Source organism: Enhydra lutris, unplaced genomic scaffold (assembly GCF_002288905.1).
Source record: "Enhydra lutris kenyoni isolate GAN:26980312 unplaced genomic scaffold, ASM228890v2 scaffoldscaffold56, whole genome shotgun sequence".
NCBI lineage: Eukaryota > Metazoa > Chordata > Mammalia > Carnivora > Mustelidae > Enhydra > Enhydra lutris.
Window position 1 is genome coordinate 5,609,133 of NW_019154140.1, and position 14,096 is coordinate 5,623,228.

Below are 14,096 nucleotides of genomic sequence, written 5' to 3' on the forward strand. Positions count from 1 at the left end.
CGTTTATAAAAAAAAATATCAAACGAAGAAGGCACTCATTCAATGTCACAAACAGAATGGGCAAAACATTCCTTTACTGTTGACCATAAGGTGTTCTAGCCTGGTGTCTTATCATTCATGTATGTACCTTACAGGGACAGGTCCTAAGACATGCAGGCATATCTTGGACATTGCAGGTTTGGTTCCAGACCACCGCAAATATTACGAGAAAACAAGTCAAATGGCTTTTTTTTTTTTTTTTTGGTTTCCCAGTACCTACAAAAGTTATGTTTACACTATAGTCTATGAAGTGTGCAAACCTATTCTGTCTAAAAAAAAGCACATACCTTAATTAAAATATTTTATTGCTAAAAAATGCTAACCATATCTGAGCTTTCAGCAAGTCTTAATCACTGATCACAGATCACCATCACAAACATAATAATGAAAAAGTTTGAAATACTGTGAGAATTACCAAAATGTGACACAGAGACACACAGGGAGCAGATGCCATTGGGAAAATGATGCTCCATGCAAGGTTGCTGCAAACCAATTTGTAAAAAAAAAAAAAAAGACCCCCCCCCAAAACCCTCAGTATCTGAACATAATAAAGTCAAGCAGAATAAAACAAGGTATGCCTGTGTTTAGTAAGATGTTTTAACATTTACCAAAAATCTACTGGATGAAGAAGTTACTAATTCAATGTCACGAACAAAATGGGCAAGATAGTCCTTACTGTGGAGAGTAACGCATTGTAGCCTGCTGTCTGATCATTCATGTACCTTACAGGGACAGTTATAAGACCTGCCTTCTGCCTCTGTTATTCAGTAAACCCAGAGTATTGGGTGTTGGATTGCGGAAAGGCATTAAACAGTTAGATAGCTTTGCCTCCTGGGCATTTCTGTTTGATGTTCCAAGAATACAAGTATTTGGTAATTTGGGGGGGGGAGGGTATTATCTGAGGACCATTACCTGCAGCTACCCTTACTCTGCTTGCATAACAGCAAAAATACATTCTCTCACACTGCTCTAGGAGAACATGGGTAGCAACATGCACCACAGGTTTTAAACACATAAACAGCCATTCTTGACAAAAATGTTGCTTTTTCTCTTCCTCAGGTGCCTGGTGATGTTACTCTAGACATCTTTGGAATCTTCCTGTTATTTCCTGTGAATAACATTCCAATCAACAGAACTCAATGTCTTTTGCAGCATAATTTGCAGCCATTTCCAATAGAAAAAGTATTTTTTTCCTTGGGTTAGTGATGCTTGGAATTTGGGGGATTGTAAATCCAGTCAATTATAATGAGTGCCATGCTTCCAATCATGAAGATGATTCCAACCACAAGGAAAATTAAAGCCTGTCAATCAGAGAGAACTGGTTAGGACACACAGAAACCATCTTTAGCACAGCTTGCTCTTCGTACGTTGTTTATAACTAAGGCAGCAATCTGATTGCATATTGAATTGTCTCATCCTTATAGCTCAGTTGGCTGTGCCTAGCGGCTCAGTGAGTTTAGAACCTGAGTTGGGGAAAGAGGGTGAGCTTTAACCCAAATCCTCAAAACAGAGAAATGGTTGACTTGGTACATTGAAATGATAGAATAGCCTGTAATCATTAAAAGTCAAGTGACAGAAAAAGATTTAATGACATTGGGGGTGCTCACAATACTTTAGGTGAAAAAGGGCAGGTCCTAGATGGGTGTATCATAGTATATAGGATAGGATTAAATTTTATAAAACAAACAAATAAGAACAAAACCCTAATCTATATTTCATATTCCTTTAAAAAAAAAAAAAGGCGAAGTGTGTGTGTACACACACACACTTGAAGAGGTCTTCTATATTACCACTCAGATCAATGTCTTCATTTTATATATAAGGAAGCAACAGTTAAAAATTTTTATTCACTAGAAAGGATGTAGGAGACACTTTGACTGGTTCTTACATCTGGTCAAACTCAGAATGGGTCACAAACAGGACAAGGAATCTGCCAAGTTCACACTGCCCTAAAAGTCCAAGGAAGATGGACTAAAGAGGGTAGGAATTCAGGGGTGAGCTGATGAGAGGAGCTTTTGATGCCAAACTGTCGTGAAGTCCCTGAACAGTCCTGAGGGGTGAATGACTCTCAGGCAAAATTCAGCGTAACTCACTAAGGGGCATTGTTTTTAAGCCTTAAATGGAAGACTTCATTAAATAGTCATTGATAATATTTAATTACTGGAAAAACAATTCTTTCTGGCATATGTTTCTATACCATCATTTTAGGAAAGAAATATGATCTAGTTTAAAAAAATTATATCTTCTATCTTAAAAGGTTGACTGGAAAAGGAATGATTCTGTTCTGGATCTCTGTCCACACCAAGGTACTATGGAGGGGGAAACAAAGCAACATCTTTTCTTTTGGCCTCACAAACCTAACAGATATGACTGAAATGTTTATATTATTTCCTAACACCACCAGGGAACCCATTTTCTTCCCACATAATTTCCCGTAGATAGTGCTGCAGTCTTGGGTGGAAATTGGTATACATGTATGTCTGTGGGAAAACCCCATGAATGTTCGACAAGTAGGAAGGACTCAACACAAGATACTTAATATGAAGGGAAAAGATCTGGAAGCATCTCAGTACCAGAAATCCACCCCCTGTTCTCTCCACTAGAGTTCCAGCCCATCTGATTTTTGGTTCTCCTTCATCAGTTTTTTGGAATCGTGTATTTTCTGCTTTAAGTAGTGGAAGAGCAACTTAAAAATGGGGGAAATTGAAAGCCTTACTTACCCCAACCTTTTGCGGTGACCTAAGGGGTTCTTTCTTGACAAGTTTAAGATAAAACACTGCTGGAAGGATGAAGATCAGCATAGTGGCAGAAGAAGCCCCTGAGGACAGAGGCACAGGACAGGTCAATGTCTTACTCACCAAGGCAGAGACCCAAGGTCATGTACTTCAAAGAAACCAGATCTAACCCCACCCTAATCTTAGCATTAAAGGTACCATCAACTTGTCTTGGTTGCTTATTCAAAGATCTGTTTATCAAGAAAATTTTAAATATACCTCACATCACAGTTGCATCCTAAGTGCACATAATATACAATTAACAATAAAAGGCTGCCTGTTAAAAATTCAAAGGAAATTGATAATGCAAACACATACTAAGAAAGCTGAGCTCATCATATACCCTTCCTATCCACTTCTAACTCTTCAAGTTGTTTACACCTAATTTTTAAAAAATCTTATATTGTCTTTATGAATCATCCCTCGAATCGGGAGATGAAAACTAAATTAATAGGCTACCCAGTTAAGAGAATATGCTTTGTAAGGCCAGCTTCCTCTACCTCCAGAGACAGCCGGCAATGCTCAGCTGATGCTCGCAGAGCTGAGAAAGCATCCTGTAGGTAAAATCTATCTTCCTTACTGTCTGATGCAGCTTTAAGACCTAAATCCAAAGCCTGGATCTACTGCAAGGCACAGGTATTCCCCAATTTTGAAAGTTCACATTACGCCCCTTTGGTTTTAGGGAAGACCCACATTAGTACCCATTTTTGCTAATGGAAAGAAACCTGAAGAGGATTTTTGGCTTTCTGAAAAAAAGGCAAAAAATGAAAATAGCATTCAGACTTTGTTGTGCAGTGAGCATGAAGAGAGGCAGCGTACCCTGAGCAGCGAGAGTAGCGTCGCCAGGTTCCTTCCCTGGGAGCTACCCTACATCTCGACATTAAGCTGCCTTAGCTTTTGAACTATGTCTGAATATCTGTGTTTTCTCTCAATTTATTTTCTGCATTTGTTACCAATATGTCTCCTAAGGTATCAGAAAAGCCCAAGAAGTTGATTTTTTTTGGGGGGGGGGGTCTGGGATGCTCAAAAAATTTTCCATATAAACGAATGGTAATTGCTTCTTTGCTTTATACCTTTTAGGCTTACAAAAGGTTTCCTAGGAACACTCAACTTTTGGATGTGGGGGAGGGTGGAGAAGCTTTATATGACTTGACTTTTATGGGGCTCAATTTCCTCATCTCTCAGCAAAGGCAGCTGGATTAGATGGCCTCTAAGCTTTTTTTCTCATCCTATGAATAACTTTGAGTCACCTGAGAGGGAGGGAAGGTGACCAGCTGGAGCCTGGCTGGGCTAATAGGCATCCCATAAGCCTAAGATGGGACCAGGGATCCTTGACTCCCATCCACCAGCTCCCTGTCTGCCCTTTAAGGAGTTATCAGCTTGAGTTGACAAAATAAAAGCTTTTCTCAAACTTACCTATGAATCCAAAGATGTATTTTATTGTTGGTACAAGGATGACCAAAACATTATTCAGTGCAAGAAGTAGAGCTGCAATCAAGAAATGTCTTATCCAACTGAAGGGTCTTTTGGGAAATAAGAGCGTGGTCACTGATGTACGAATCTGCAAAAGAAAGTCCAAAGTTGATTTTCATCTACAATTTCAAATATGTTTGTCCCTCTAAAGCATCTTCTGTGTTTTTTCTTTTTCTCCCTAAAATGATCTCAATGCTGATTTATCTTTCAAAATTTCATTATTGTGGTAAAATATACATATTTACCATCTTACCCATTTTTAAGTGTACAGGTCAGTTATTAAGTCCATTGATACTATTGTGCAACTTTGATGCTGACATGTGTTTGAGAGAGTGTTTTCCTTGTGCTCACTTCCTCAGCTTTCAGACTTTAAAAATCTCAGAAAGATGGGGTACCTGGGTGGCTCAGTTGTTTAAGCAGCTGCTTTCATCTCAGGTCATGATCTTGGAGTCCTGGGATCAAGTCCTACATCAGATGCCCTGCTCAACAGGGAGTCTGCTTCTCCCTCTGACCTCTCCCCTCTCATGTTCTCTCTCTCTCTCAAATAAATAAATAAAATCTTTAAAAAAAAATCTCAGAAAGAGATAAAATAACAGGTAAGGCATAGAATTTAGGGACACGGTAAAACCTTTTCGATTTCTAAACACGTCTGTTAGACTGGATTAAGTTTTAAGGACAAGCACTGAATTGATTTATATACTGCTCATGAATAGAATTTTTACAAATCTTTTTAATTTGGCATTATATTTAGCATTTTTGCCACACAATGTTTTTAAAAATATGATACTCTTTGTATTTGCTCCCCTCTCATTTTCCCCTTCTGCCTCCCCCCGTCCCAATTCTAGATTATAAATGCAAGGCAAAGAATAGGGCCTAATAATTTTAACATTCTTCAAAGTTTATAGTTTGGTGTCTTGCACACAGCAGGCACTCAATACACGTTGAATTAAATTGAACGGAACAAATCCCTTCCCTCTCTTCAGGAGCCTTGGACAGACTTCAGCCCTATTTCGGCGGCTACAATAAATAGGTGAAGGGTCAAGAGAAGCTCCATTTGCAGCAGCCTTTCAAGTTACTGTGCTGTAACCCCGGATAAAAAGATCCTTTTGGCTAGAGGGAATGCTCTGCATGTTTGAACAGCTTAACAAAGTAGAAAATACTCTTATCGCTGGAATCTTTTAGAGGACACTTTTTGACTTAGGGGAATTACTCTATTGGCTTTTCAATAAGTGAGCATGTCAGTGAAGCTAGGACTTCACATTTTTAGAAATGCTGGGGTTGATTTTTTCACTTAAAATGTTACTTCTGAAGTCTCTTGCTGGTGGAGAGATGGGATCTCATTTGAGAGAGAAAATGTAAAATGCATTTAGAAACACATGCATGCACGACAAAAACTTCCAGCAGAATTGCTTGTAGTGTCTAATGGGACATTCCTTTCATACCACTGCACCAAAAATTAAAGCCATCTGTTTAGGTTTCAAAAGCAATTTCATTTCCAGAATGGCAGACCAGATAGTTTCTGGAAATGGTTTAAGAGTGACTTTGTAAAGGATTTTAAAAATTGGATTAGTGAAAATTATGAAACTTGCTCTGAAAAGTAGGCTGAAGAAAGCAAATGGTTTGAGAACATTTTCCCCAGCTGCCCATAAATTCTACATTATGATCCACAATTCGTCTTATTCAGTCTTGTCCAAACTGGTCTCATTAGGCTTAAAAATGAGCTTTCTATGGTATAGCCACATGGCTTCAGGACTTATTTGTCTGAGAATGCTAAACATACAGAATGAACAAGTAGCATGCAGGTTATTTTCAGGCAGAGGTCATACGTATGTGCTTTTTTTGTCTTTTGTTAAAATAATACTATTTACTCAAGAGGCTGAGTTAGAGGTAAACCTATAGGTATATATAAACCGAATGGAAATTCGGTTTCCTACTGTCTCCTGGCCCCCAGGAAGGCTAGGGTGGGGCCTGATGATGTAAGAGTACAGAAGTTTTACAGGACTCATGGTTGGAACAAGGGGGAAAGCTGGCTTCTCATGGCAAAGAAAGAAGAAAATCCCCAACAGAACTGAAGGCATTTGGAGCTGCCAGTTCATTCCTAGGAAGGATAAGAGGGCACACTGGGAGGTCGCAGGTTGCATCTGGTGGTGGGGGGGGGGGTGGAAAAGAATAGAAGGAAACTTGCTGGTCCTTCTATGTTAAAATGCAGCCTTGAGAGGTGAGCCTGGATCAATGTGTCCTCCACAGTCTGTTTACCTGTGGTCAGGAGCCTCAGGAGCAAGGGGGGCTGGCCTGTTACCCACAGTGCAATGCCTGCTGTTCTACTTATCTAAGCGCCTTTTCTCTACTGACACAAACTGATAAGAACCTGGAAATGTGGGTCAGGTGCCAGGGTGGAGGGAGGAGGGAAGGCCCTAGCAACGGCCATGGCCTCTGACCCAGAATGATTCTAGAAAGGTCCTTGGAAGCTCTAGAAAAAAAAAATCTGTTATTTCCAGAGAGCATATTTGGAATAGGGAGTCTGTGAGGGGGTGCCATATTCCAATCTGGGGACCCATTGAAAGGCAGAGTAGAAAGTGGAAACCTTTATTAGGTCTGAATGCTCAAAAAAAAAAAAAAATCAAGACTATTGTTTAGAAGTGAATCACAGTTTCACTTCTAAGACTGCTTGGGACAAGGGTGTTGGAAATATCTGTGGATCACGATTCTATTCCAGTTCACAGCAATATTCATATTTCTATGCCTATATCTAACAGGGGTTCTGAAGGCAGCAACCGTGAAAAGAAAGATTTTACTATCATAAAATAGAAGTAGTTAGAGAATCTGAGATATGATTTTTTTTTTTTTTAAGGTGTGGCAAATGGAATGTGAGTCTGTGTTTCTGATAAACTCATTAGGATTATCTGGTTTTCTGTTTTTCATGGTGATATGTGAACTTGAGAACATAAAGGGAAGTATAAGCTGAAAATGATGTTCATAGTCTTTGTGAAGGAGGTACAGTCCCATAATGGACAGCCCTGCCCATACCACCACCACCCCAACATTAGAAGCAGAAAGGTTGGGACACTGGTGAAAAAGCAATTCACTTCATTTATTCATTTGTTTGATAATCATTTTTCACTCAAAATGTGTCTTCATTTAAGAAGGAAAAAACTGACCTAACTGGAGAAAACTAAGATAATAAATGGAATAATCTAAGGAAAATCCATCCAAACATCCAAGTACAGAAACACCTCTGTTGTCTCTTCTTGGGCTTCTAAGAAATAGAGCCCACTTGTCATTTGTTGAAAGAAGTAAAATATAAAATTGTTCCTAAAATTGAGAGATTTTAATCCTAATAGACTAGGTTTTGTTTGTTTTTATGATTTGTATGTGGGTATATCAAAGCAAAGTAAATAAATTTCTTATTGGTCAAGAGTTTCATAATTCAAAGAAACCCTCAGGAGAACACTGCCACACATGACTACATTTGACATGTTGAAAGTCATGGCTGTAAATCATAAGGAACAAATACACCACCAACTTCTTGCACTTTAGGGGGAAAGTGTCTGAAAGTAGCCTTGTGGGTTTAACTGGGACAAGGAGGCTTTCTTTCTTTTTTTTTTTTTTTTTGCCCTCCATGTTCACTTTTATGCCCTCCATCATATCCATGGAGGCTTGGATCATTTAGCCCAGATCCTCACCCAAATGAAGTTTATGGCAAATGTCAACAAGTGGAACAGCCTCTGCTTTTGCTGGAAAAGGCCGTTTATATGAAAAGGCAAGATTCCTTTGGAGACCATTTTTCTTGGCAACCACTGCTGAGCTCCTGAGCCAGTCACTGTGCACATCCCTAACCTCCAGGACTTTTAACCCAGGGGAGAAGGTGGGCACTTACACAAATGATCGCAATGTAACATTGGAAGGTCAAAGACAGAATTACGTGCAAAGCGTTTCATAAATGTTAATTTTGGGTTAAAATTCTTACTTAAGGATAACAGTTATTTTTTGGAAATTTGGTTCTCGTAGTCTGTTGATCCTAAGGGCCATCTCATGGGAGATGTTTCCCACCTACTACTGTACCTGATAGTCAGACTTATACCAGTGCCTTATCTGTCATGAGAGAAAGAACTTTTATGGAGAGATCTAGATTTCAAATGTTGAGGTGAAATGACCATCAGTATATGAAAGGCTGACTTCCACTTCCCATTATCTTGACCCGAGCCATCAGTGTCCTGCTGGGAGCACTGCATTGGTCAACTGTGACTGACTAGCTTCATGACCATGGCCAAGTCCATTAATCTCCTGAGACCACAACATGAAAGTGCTATATTTAGGGCACTTACAGAAGCACATAACAGATTTCTTTTATACATTACTTTGATTCAATAATGATGGGAGTGCCTACTGAGTGCCAAAACTTAGTTGGTGATATCTTTACACACAAAAAGAAGGTCTTTCAACATTCTTTCCTCAGTCACTGTTTGCTTAGAAATTTTACCCTATGGTATACTTTCTGTCTACAGCTGTCTTCTGCTTTGTTCTCCTGATAGAGCTGATTTTAGGCCAAAGCTGTATGCATGTTACTGGAAATACTTTCAGACACATGAGAGGCGAGATATTATTTAAGAGTAAAATATTAGCCCTCCTGGCAATAAGGATCTGATTTCATGCACTCATGAAAAAGGAATGTGTCAAAAAATATTTCAGCACACAGGCTGCATTTAAAGTGACCACAGTGTCATTAGAGGAGTAGTTCTCATATGCTGGGCCCTACATGGAACATTCTGTACAGGACGGTGCTGGTTACTAGGTCGCTTATTTTTCCCCCTAAAATGAATGAGTAAATTTAGTGTTTATGAAAGGAGAAGAGTTGGCAGGAGAATGCAGACCCGTGTTTATCCATAGGTGGTGGTTTTAACTCATGTAGCCCAAATCTCTTCAACCAGCCCTACCCTGTGATCTCACAACAAGTGACGCCAAAGGCAAATGCCAAGAAGAGGTAATTCCAGTAGGAGTCTCGCAGAGGACATGGATCAGTTTGGGGGGTTGTAGAAAAGATGTATGATCGGTAATATAATTATTTTTCAAGAAATTTAGTTCTAGCATGTAATTTACTTAAGAGGATTCCCCTTCTCATTGGTCTTCAAGGAATCCAATGAAGGAGACTTTTGAATGTTACTGCAGCAGAACCCACTGGCGGAGGGGGGGATTTAAATACCATCAGAACTGGTGAAAATGCAATGAATTGAAAAGTAATGTGGTTTTGGCTTTCAAGTTTCAGAAGTTCTACAAACTCCTACTCATTTTTACTAACCCATAAGATCGAAACTCAGATCTGTTTTTTGAATTTGAACCTAACAATAAATTTTGACCTCAACAAAGCTGGAAAATAAATAAAGAAATACACTTGGTGATTCCCCCCCCCAATATTTTATAAGTGTTTAACATCTAAATATTTGTTGTATTTACATATTGTCCATTTTAAATGGTTCCAAAGTGCTGTATAAAAATGACTTCTTCAGGCATTGCAATTGTAAACTCAGATCATAATGAAATCCACATCAAATCAGAACATATGTACTAATCTAGGAGGTTCAGCTGGATTGTTCCACCAAAGTTTCATGTACTTACTGGGAACAGGACAATAGGCACCGTTAGTGTCACCGCCACAAGGACTGCCAGGCGTACCATGAGGAGAGGGGTGTCGAATGTGTATACTTTGCTATAAGCGTGTAGTAATTCGTCTTCAACTTCTCCTACAAAGGGGAAAAAGAGAATGGATTCGCTTGGTGCTGTCAAATCAATACCAACAGTAACATTTTGCAAAGGGAACACAGTATAATGGGAAAACAAAAACAAAAACCAAACCCAGGTATGGGAATCTAGACCCCTCTGTTTTAATCATATCTCTGAGCTTATTAGTTGTGTGACCTTTCTTCAATGAACAAGGGAACCCTGAAGTTTATAAAGTTGCAGAAGCTAGAATCCAATTATGAAGGTGCCTCTCTAGCTCATTCGCTTCATAATAAGTCTATCTCTACTGCATAGAAACCTGGCAAAAGAGGTGACAAGCTGAGGTGCTCTGTTGAAGGGGATGAAAGAGCCAAGCCCCACCAGCCTGTCCCTCACAGCCTACCACCGCCTCCACTCCCACCTGCCCATGAGCTTTGATGCAGCTTCTCTGAACCTAGTATGGAAACCTTATGACAAATGAACTCTAAATTTTTTTTCAAGTTTAACAGTTATGACTCTCTCATGACACTGATACACAGACTTCTGGGGATTTTTCAAGCTTTTGCTTGTCTTATGAAACTCATTAGAGTCAGTATAAGGAACATGCAAGGATGAATTAGTATGATTTTTACTGGGTCTCCTAATAAATATTGATCTAAGATTAAGATGTCACCCACCGAGAAAATTTACTCTTTCAGAATTCCAGATACAAATGACATGGAGATGCTTATAGAATCAGATGTAGTTTGGTTTTTTTTTTTTTCTCCTTACTCCCATCCAAAGCAGACAGAGGGGAGTAAAAATAGATTCCCTGGTATTGATCTGATTTTTTAAATTCACAATCCAACAAAGAGCTCATGTCCAATCCAAAGTGAGTGCTTGGTTAATATTGAAATATTAGTCAAATGGAATAAAAAAAAAACAAGTAAATGGTACCCTCTCCCCAGTCTTTTCCTCCACAATTTGTCTTGCAATCAATTTGATTAATTGAATCAGAAAAAAGAAAACTAAAGTAAAAAGTTAAAGAGGTTTATGTAAAAGATAGGTTTATGTTGCTAACACTGATTCATGACAACAGGTCAATGCTAGAATCCCTGAAATATGTCTATAGGGCTTTTGTGTCCATTAAGATGCCATAGAGAAATTGTTTTTAGACATAATCTAAAGTGTTCATAGTTGCTTTTCTTTGTTTTTGGTAGTACATTCCCAGATTGCAGGGAATTGTCATGTCTTCTTTTCTTGGGAAACCATTCACTGTAACAGAAGAGAGTGAGATGAGCCAGAAAACTTGCCAAACGCTCCAAGCCTGCAGATTCCACTTGCCTGGTAAACAAAAAGCAGATTCCAACTCCAGGACTTTGTACTTTTCCTACCACTTGTTGGGTAGTTAGTTATTCTACCAAAAGAGTTTTCCAATATACAACTGGACTCACTGTCATTGTTTCTAGCTTGAGATGGCCTAAGGAGTCAAGCCAAAGAAATACAATCTATCCCTTAGGGAAAAGAACTTAAATATGAAGGCTGGTTTTCATAAAATATGCGTGAATTCACAAGTGGTTGTATCCTGTTAACCAGGCTGGTTCAGGTCCCATTTTCTTAGGTCAAATGACAAGGCTCATATAGCCTGTTAAATGATTATGTGTACTAGAGATCATGCTGCTTAGAGAAAGCAATTAAAAGAATTATACCTACCCAGGTTAATGACCAGCCCAACTAGGATTTGCACAAAGAGAATGACTTTGACAGGGTGACCTACCATAGAAGGTTAGGTAACCAAAGAGGGCAGCAAGCAGGTACATGACAAGCATCCCCGTGATGGAAATATTTGACACTGTTTGCATCTTCCTCCGGGAGCGACTGAAAAGGAAACACCAAGCTTTGTGGGTTTTGTTTTGTTTTTTAACTTGTGAAAGTATCTCTTTTCATAATTAAAACTTTTAAAAAATAGTGAAAGAATGTATGCTTGTGTTGCTTTTATAAAACCGCATTTCTAGTGCAGGAAACCTAGCTTGTTTCGATTTGTCTTTGAGAGCTGAGGAGGATTCGTCTCCATTTTTCTTTCTCTTTCTTTCTTTCTTTTTCTTTCTTTCTTTCTTTCTTTCTTTCTTTCTTTCTTTCTTTCTTTCTTTCTTTCTTGTATTTATTTGGGGGAGAGAGACAGAGAGAGAAAACATGAGCAGAGGGAGGGGGAGAGAGAGAGGGAGGGAAAGAATCTCCAGCCAACTCCCTCCCAAGGGTAGAGCCTGACACAGGGCTCCATCTCACGACCCTGAGATCATGACCTTGAGGACCTTATAAAACACCTTTGAACATATGAGCACATTTTCAAAACAAATTAGCATGTTAACATGAGGCCTGCCTTACTCTTTAAGTTCGCTGTAGATGGGCAGGACCTCGGGGTGGCACACAAAAGCAAATGCTAGAATAGGAATCGCGTAGGCTGTCTGAAAAACAAAGATAACAATGCTGGTGTAGCCTTCCAACACAGAGGATGATCCCAAACCATCTCCCCTCGTAAAACAGAGATTCGGCTGTAATATTAGGCTCATCACTCACCCTGGAGTTGAATACAAAGTATTTGGGTTGGCACTTGTCATCACTGTGTGCTTCATACTCTACTCCACTGCCATGAAGAGAACCCTTGGCCTGGTTCTCATCTAGCCCTGCAGGATTCTGGTGGGTGTAATCCATCATGAAGTTCACCCCACTACTCTCGGAGTTGTTAGGCAGCATTACCACGTGCACTGGAAGTGTATTGTTGAATGTCAGGTTTCCAACACTGTGATCCAGAACAGGCAGAGGGCAGGGTATTTGGAATTTCTTGTAAATCACCTAGGCCCAGGCATTAAAAAAAAAAAAAAAAATCAGACTTTTGAGGAAAATAATGAAACAAAAATCCATATTTGTGGCTTATGGGGAGAGGTGAGGGGTCTCTGCTGAGGACTCCTTTTAGACTAATGGACAATGGAGACTCCCTCCAGCCTCTGCTCTAAGGAAAGAGTTGGAACAATGGTTGCTCCTGAGAGTCAACAGGACAGTATTTTGCATGAATCCATCCTAAGCATCATTGATATTCTTCTGTGAGAAAGGTGGTCATTGCTTTACTACATTTCATCTCTTTTAATTCTTCAAACTAATATAAAAATGGGTTACCAAAAATTCTCCTCTCCTCCTTTGCCTTCTTAGGGAAATGCTGTATACAACTTGGCATCGATGATATTATAAAAAGAAAAAAAAAAGTCTCCCTTTTGGTGAAGAGTGGGGGCACTGGGGAGAAGGATTTCTTCTTTAAATCCACTGGGTTTGCCCTCTTTTCACGGGTGGAATGTGCAGCAGAAAATGGCAGGTTGATGTAGATGTGGATAATTTTATAGCCTACTCATTTCTCTTAAGGGACTCTTCACTTCTTCCTTCACCTTTCTAAATGATCAGTTGTTGTCACATTATTGCTTAAAGGATTCCTTTTGTCCAAATATACATCCTGTGTGCTTTGAACATACTACCAGCCATGGCCTTGGCATTCTAACTAAACTATTTTTAAACTCATGACTGTCCCTTTCCTCATTCCAAATTAGAATACTAGAAAATGGCTTGTGATGCAAGAAGCATTTCATGCTAGTGAAGTGCTTGAGAAAAATGAGGACATTAATTTAGGTACTAAGTGTCTCGTGCTCACTGACCTACAGGGATCATGTCAATAAATCACTTACCACACTGACAAAAAACACCATGCAGGTAAGAGAAAATCCACTGGTATAACCAAGGTAACCTAAAAGTTAGCAGAGAAATTCTGGAAGGTGAATATGGTATCTACAATTGGCTTACCTATTAGAATATGAAATGAAAATAAAAACTGAAAATGACTTTACCTAAATTTTTAAGAAGAGAAAGTGGAAGAATGATTCCAAGAGACACAAATATGACGAGGTAGTTGCCATTGAGGTACCATTCTCTGAAAGAGAAATAGCGGCAAGGATATTAGGATGCGCCTGGGTGGCTCAGTTTGTTAAACGTGCAACACTTGACTCATGATCTCCACATTGTAAGATCGAACCCTGCTTCAGGCTCCTTGCTGACCGTGAGCCTGCTTAAGAT

General features: G+C 39.3%; 1 protein-coding gene across 1 annotated transcript in view; it reads right to left on the bottom strand.

Moving 5' to 3' along the window:
* Positions 1 to 545: 545 nt before the first annotated feature.
* The window catches only part of LOC111157881 (solute carrier family 38 member 4), a 61,757-nt gene continuing 48,206 nt past the window's right edge, over positions 546 to 14,096 (bottom strand). Inside the window, exons 8-16 of the mRNA XM_022519588.1 lie at positions 13,871 to 13,953; positions 13,712 to 13,770; positions 12,558 to 12,833; positions 12,366 to 12,445; positions 11,758 to 11,858; positions 9,900 to 10,024; positions 4,230 to 4,374; positions 2,760 to 2,857; positions 546 to 1,340 (exon numbers count right to left, since the gene is read on the bottom strand). Of these exons, the coding sequence (XP_022375296.1) occupies positions 1,239 to 1,340; positions 2,760 to 2,857; positions 4,230 to 4,374; positions 9,900 to 10,024; positions 11,758 to 11,858; positions 12,366 to 12,445; positions 12,558 to 12,833; positions 13,712 to 13,770; positions 13,871 to 13,953 (1,069 nt within the window). The 3' untranslated portion in view covers positions 546 to 1,238. The remainder of the gene's footprint in view (positions 1,341 to 2,759; positions 2,858 to 4,229; positions 4,375 to 9,899; positions 10,025 to 11,757; positions 11,859 to 12,365; positions 12,446 to 12,557; positions 12,834 to 13,711; positions 13,771 to 13,870; positions 13,954 to 14,096) is intronic.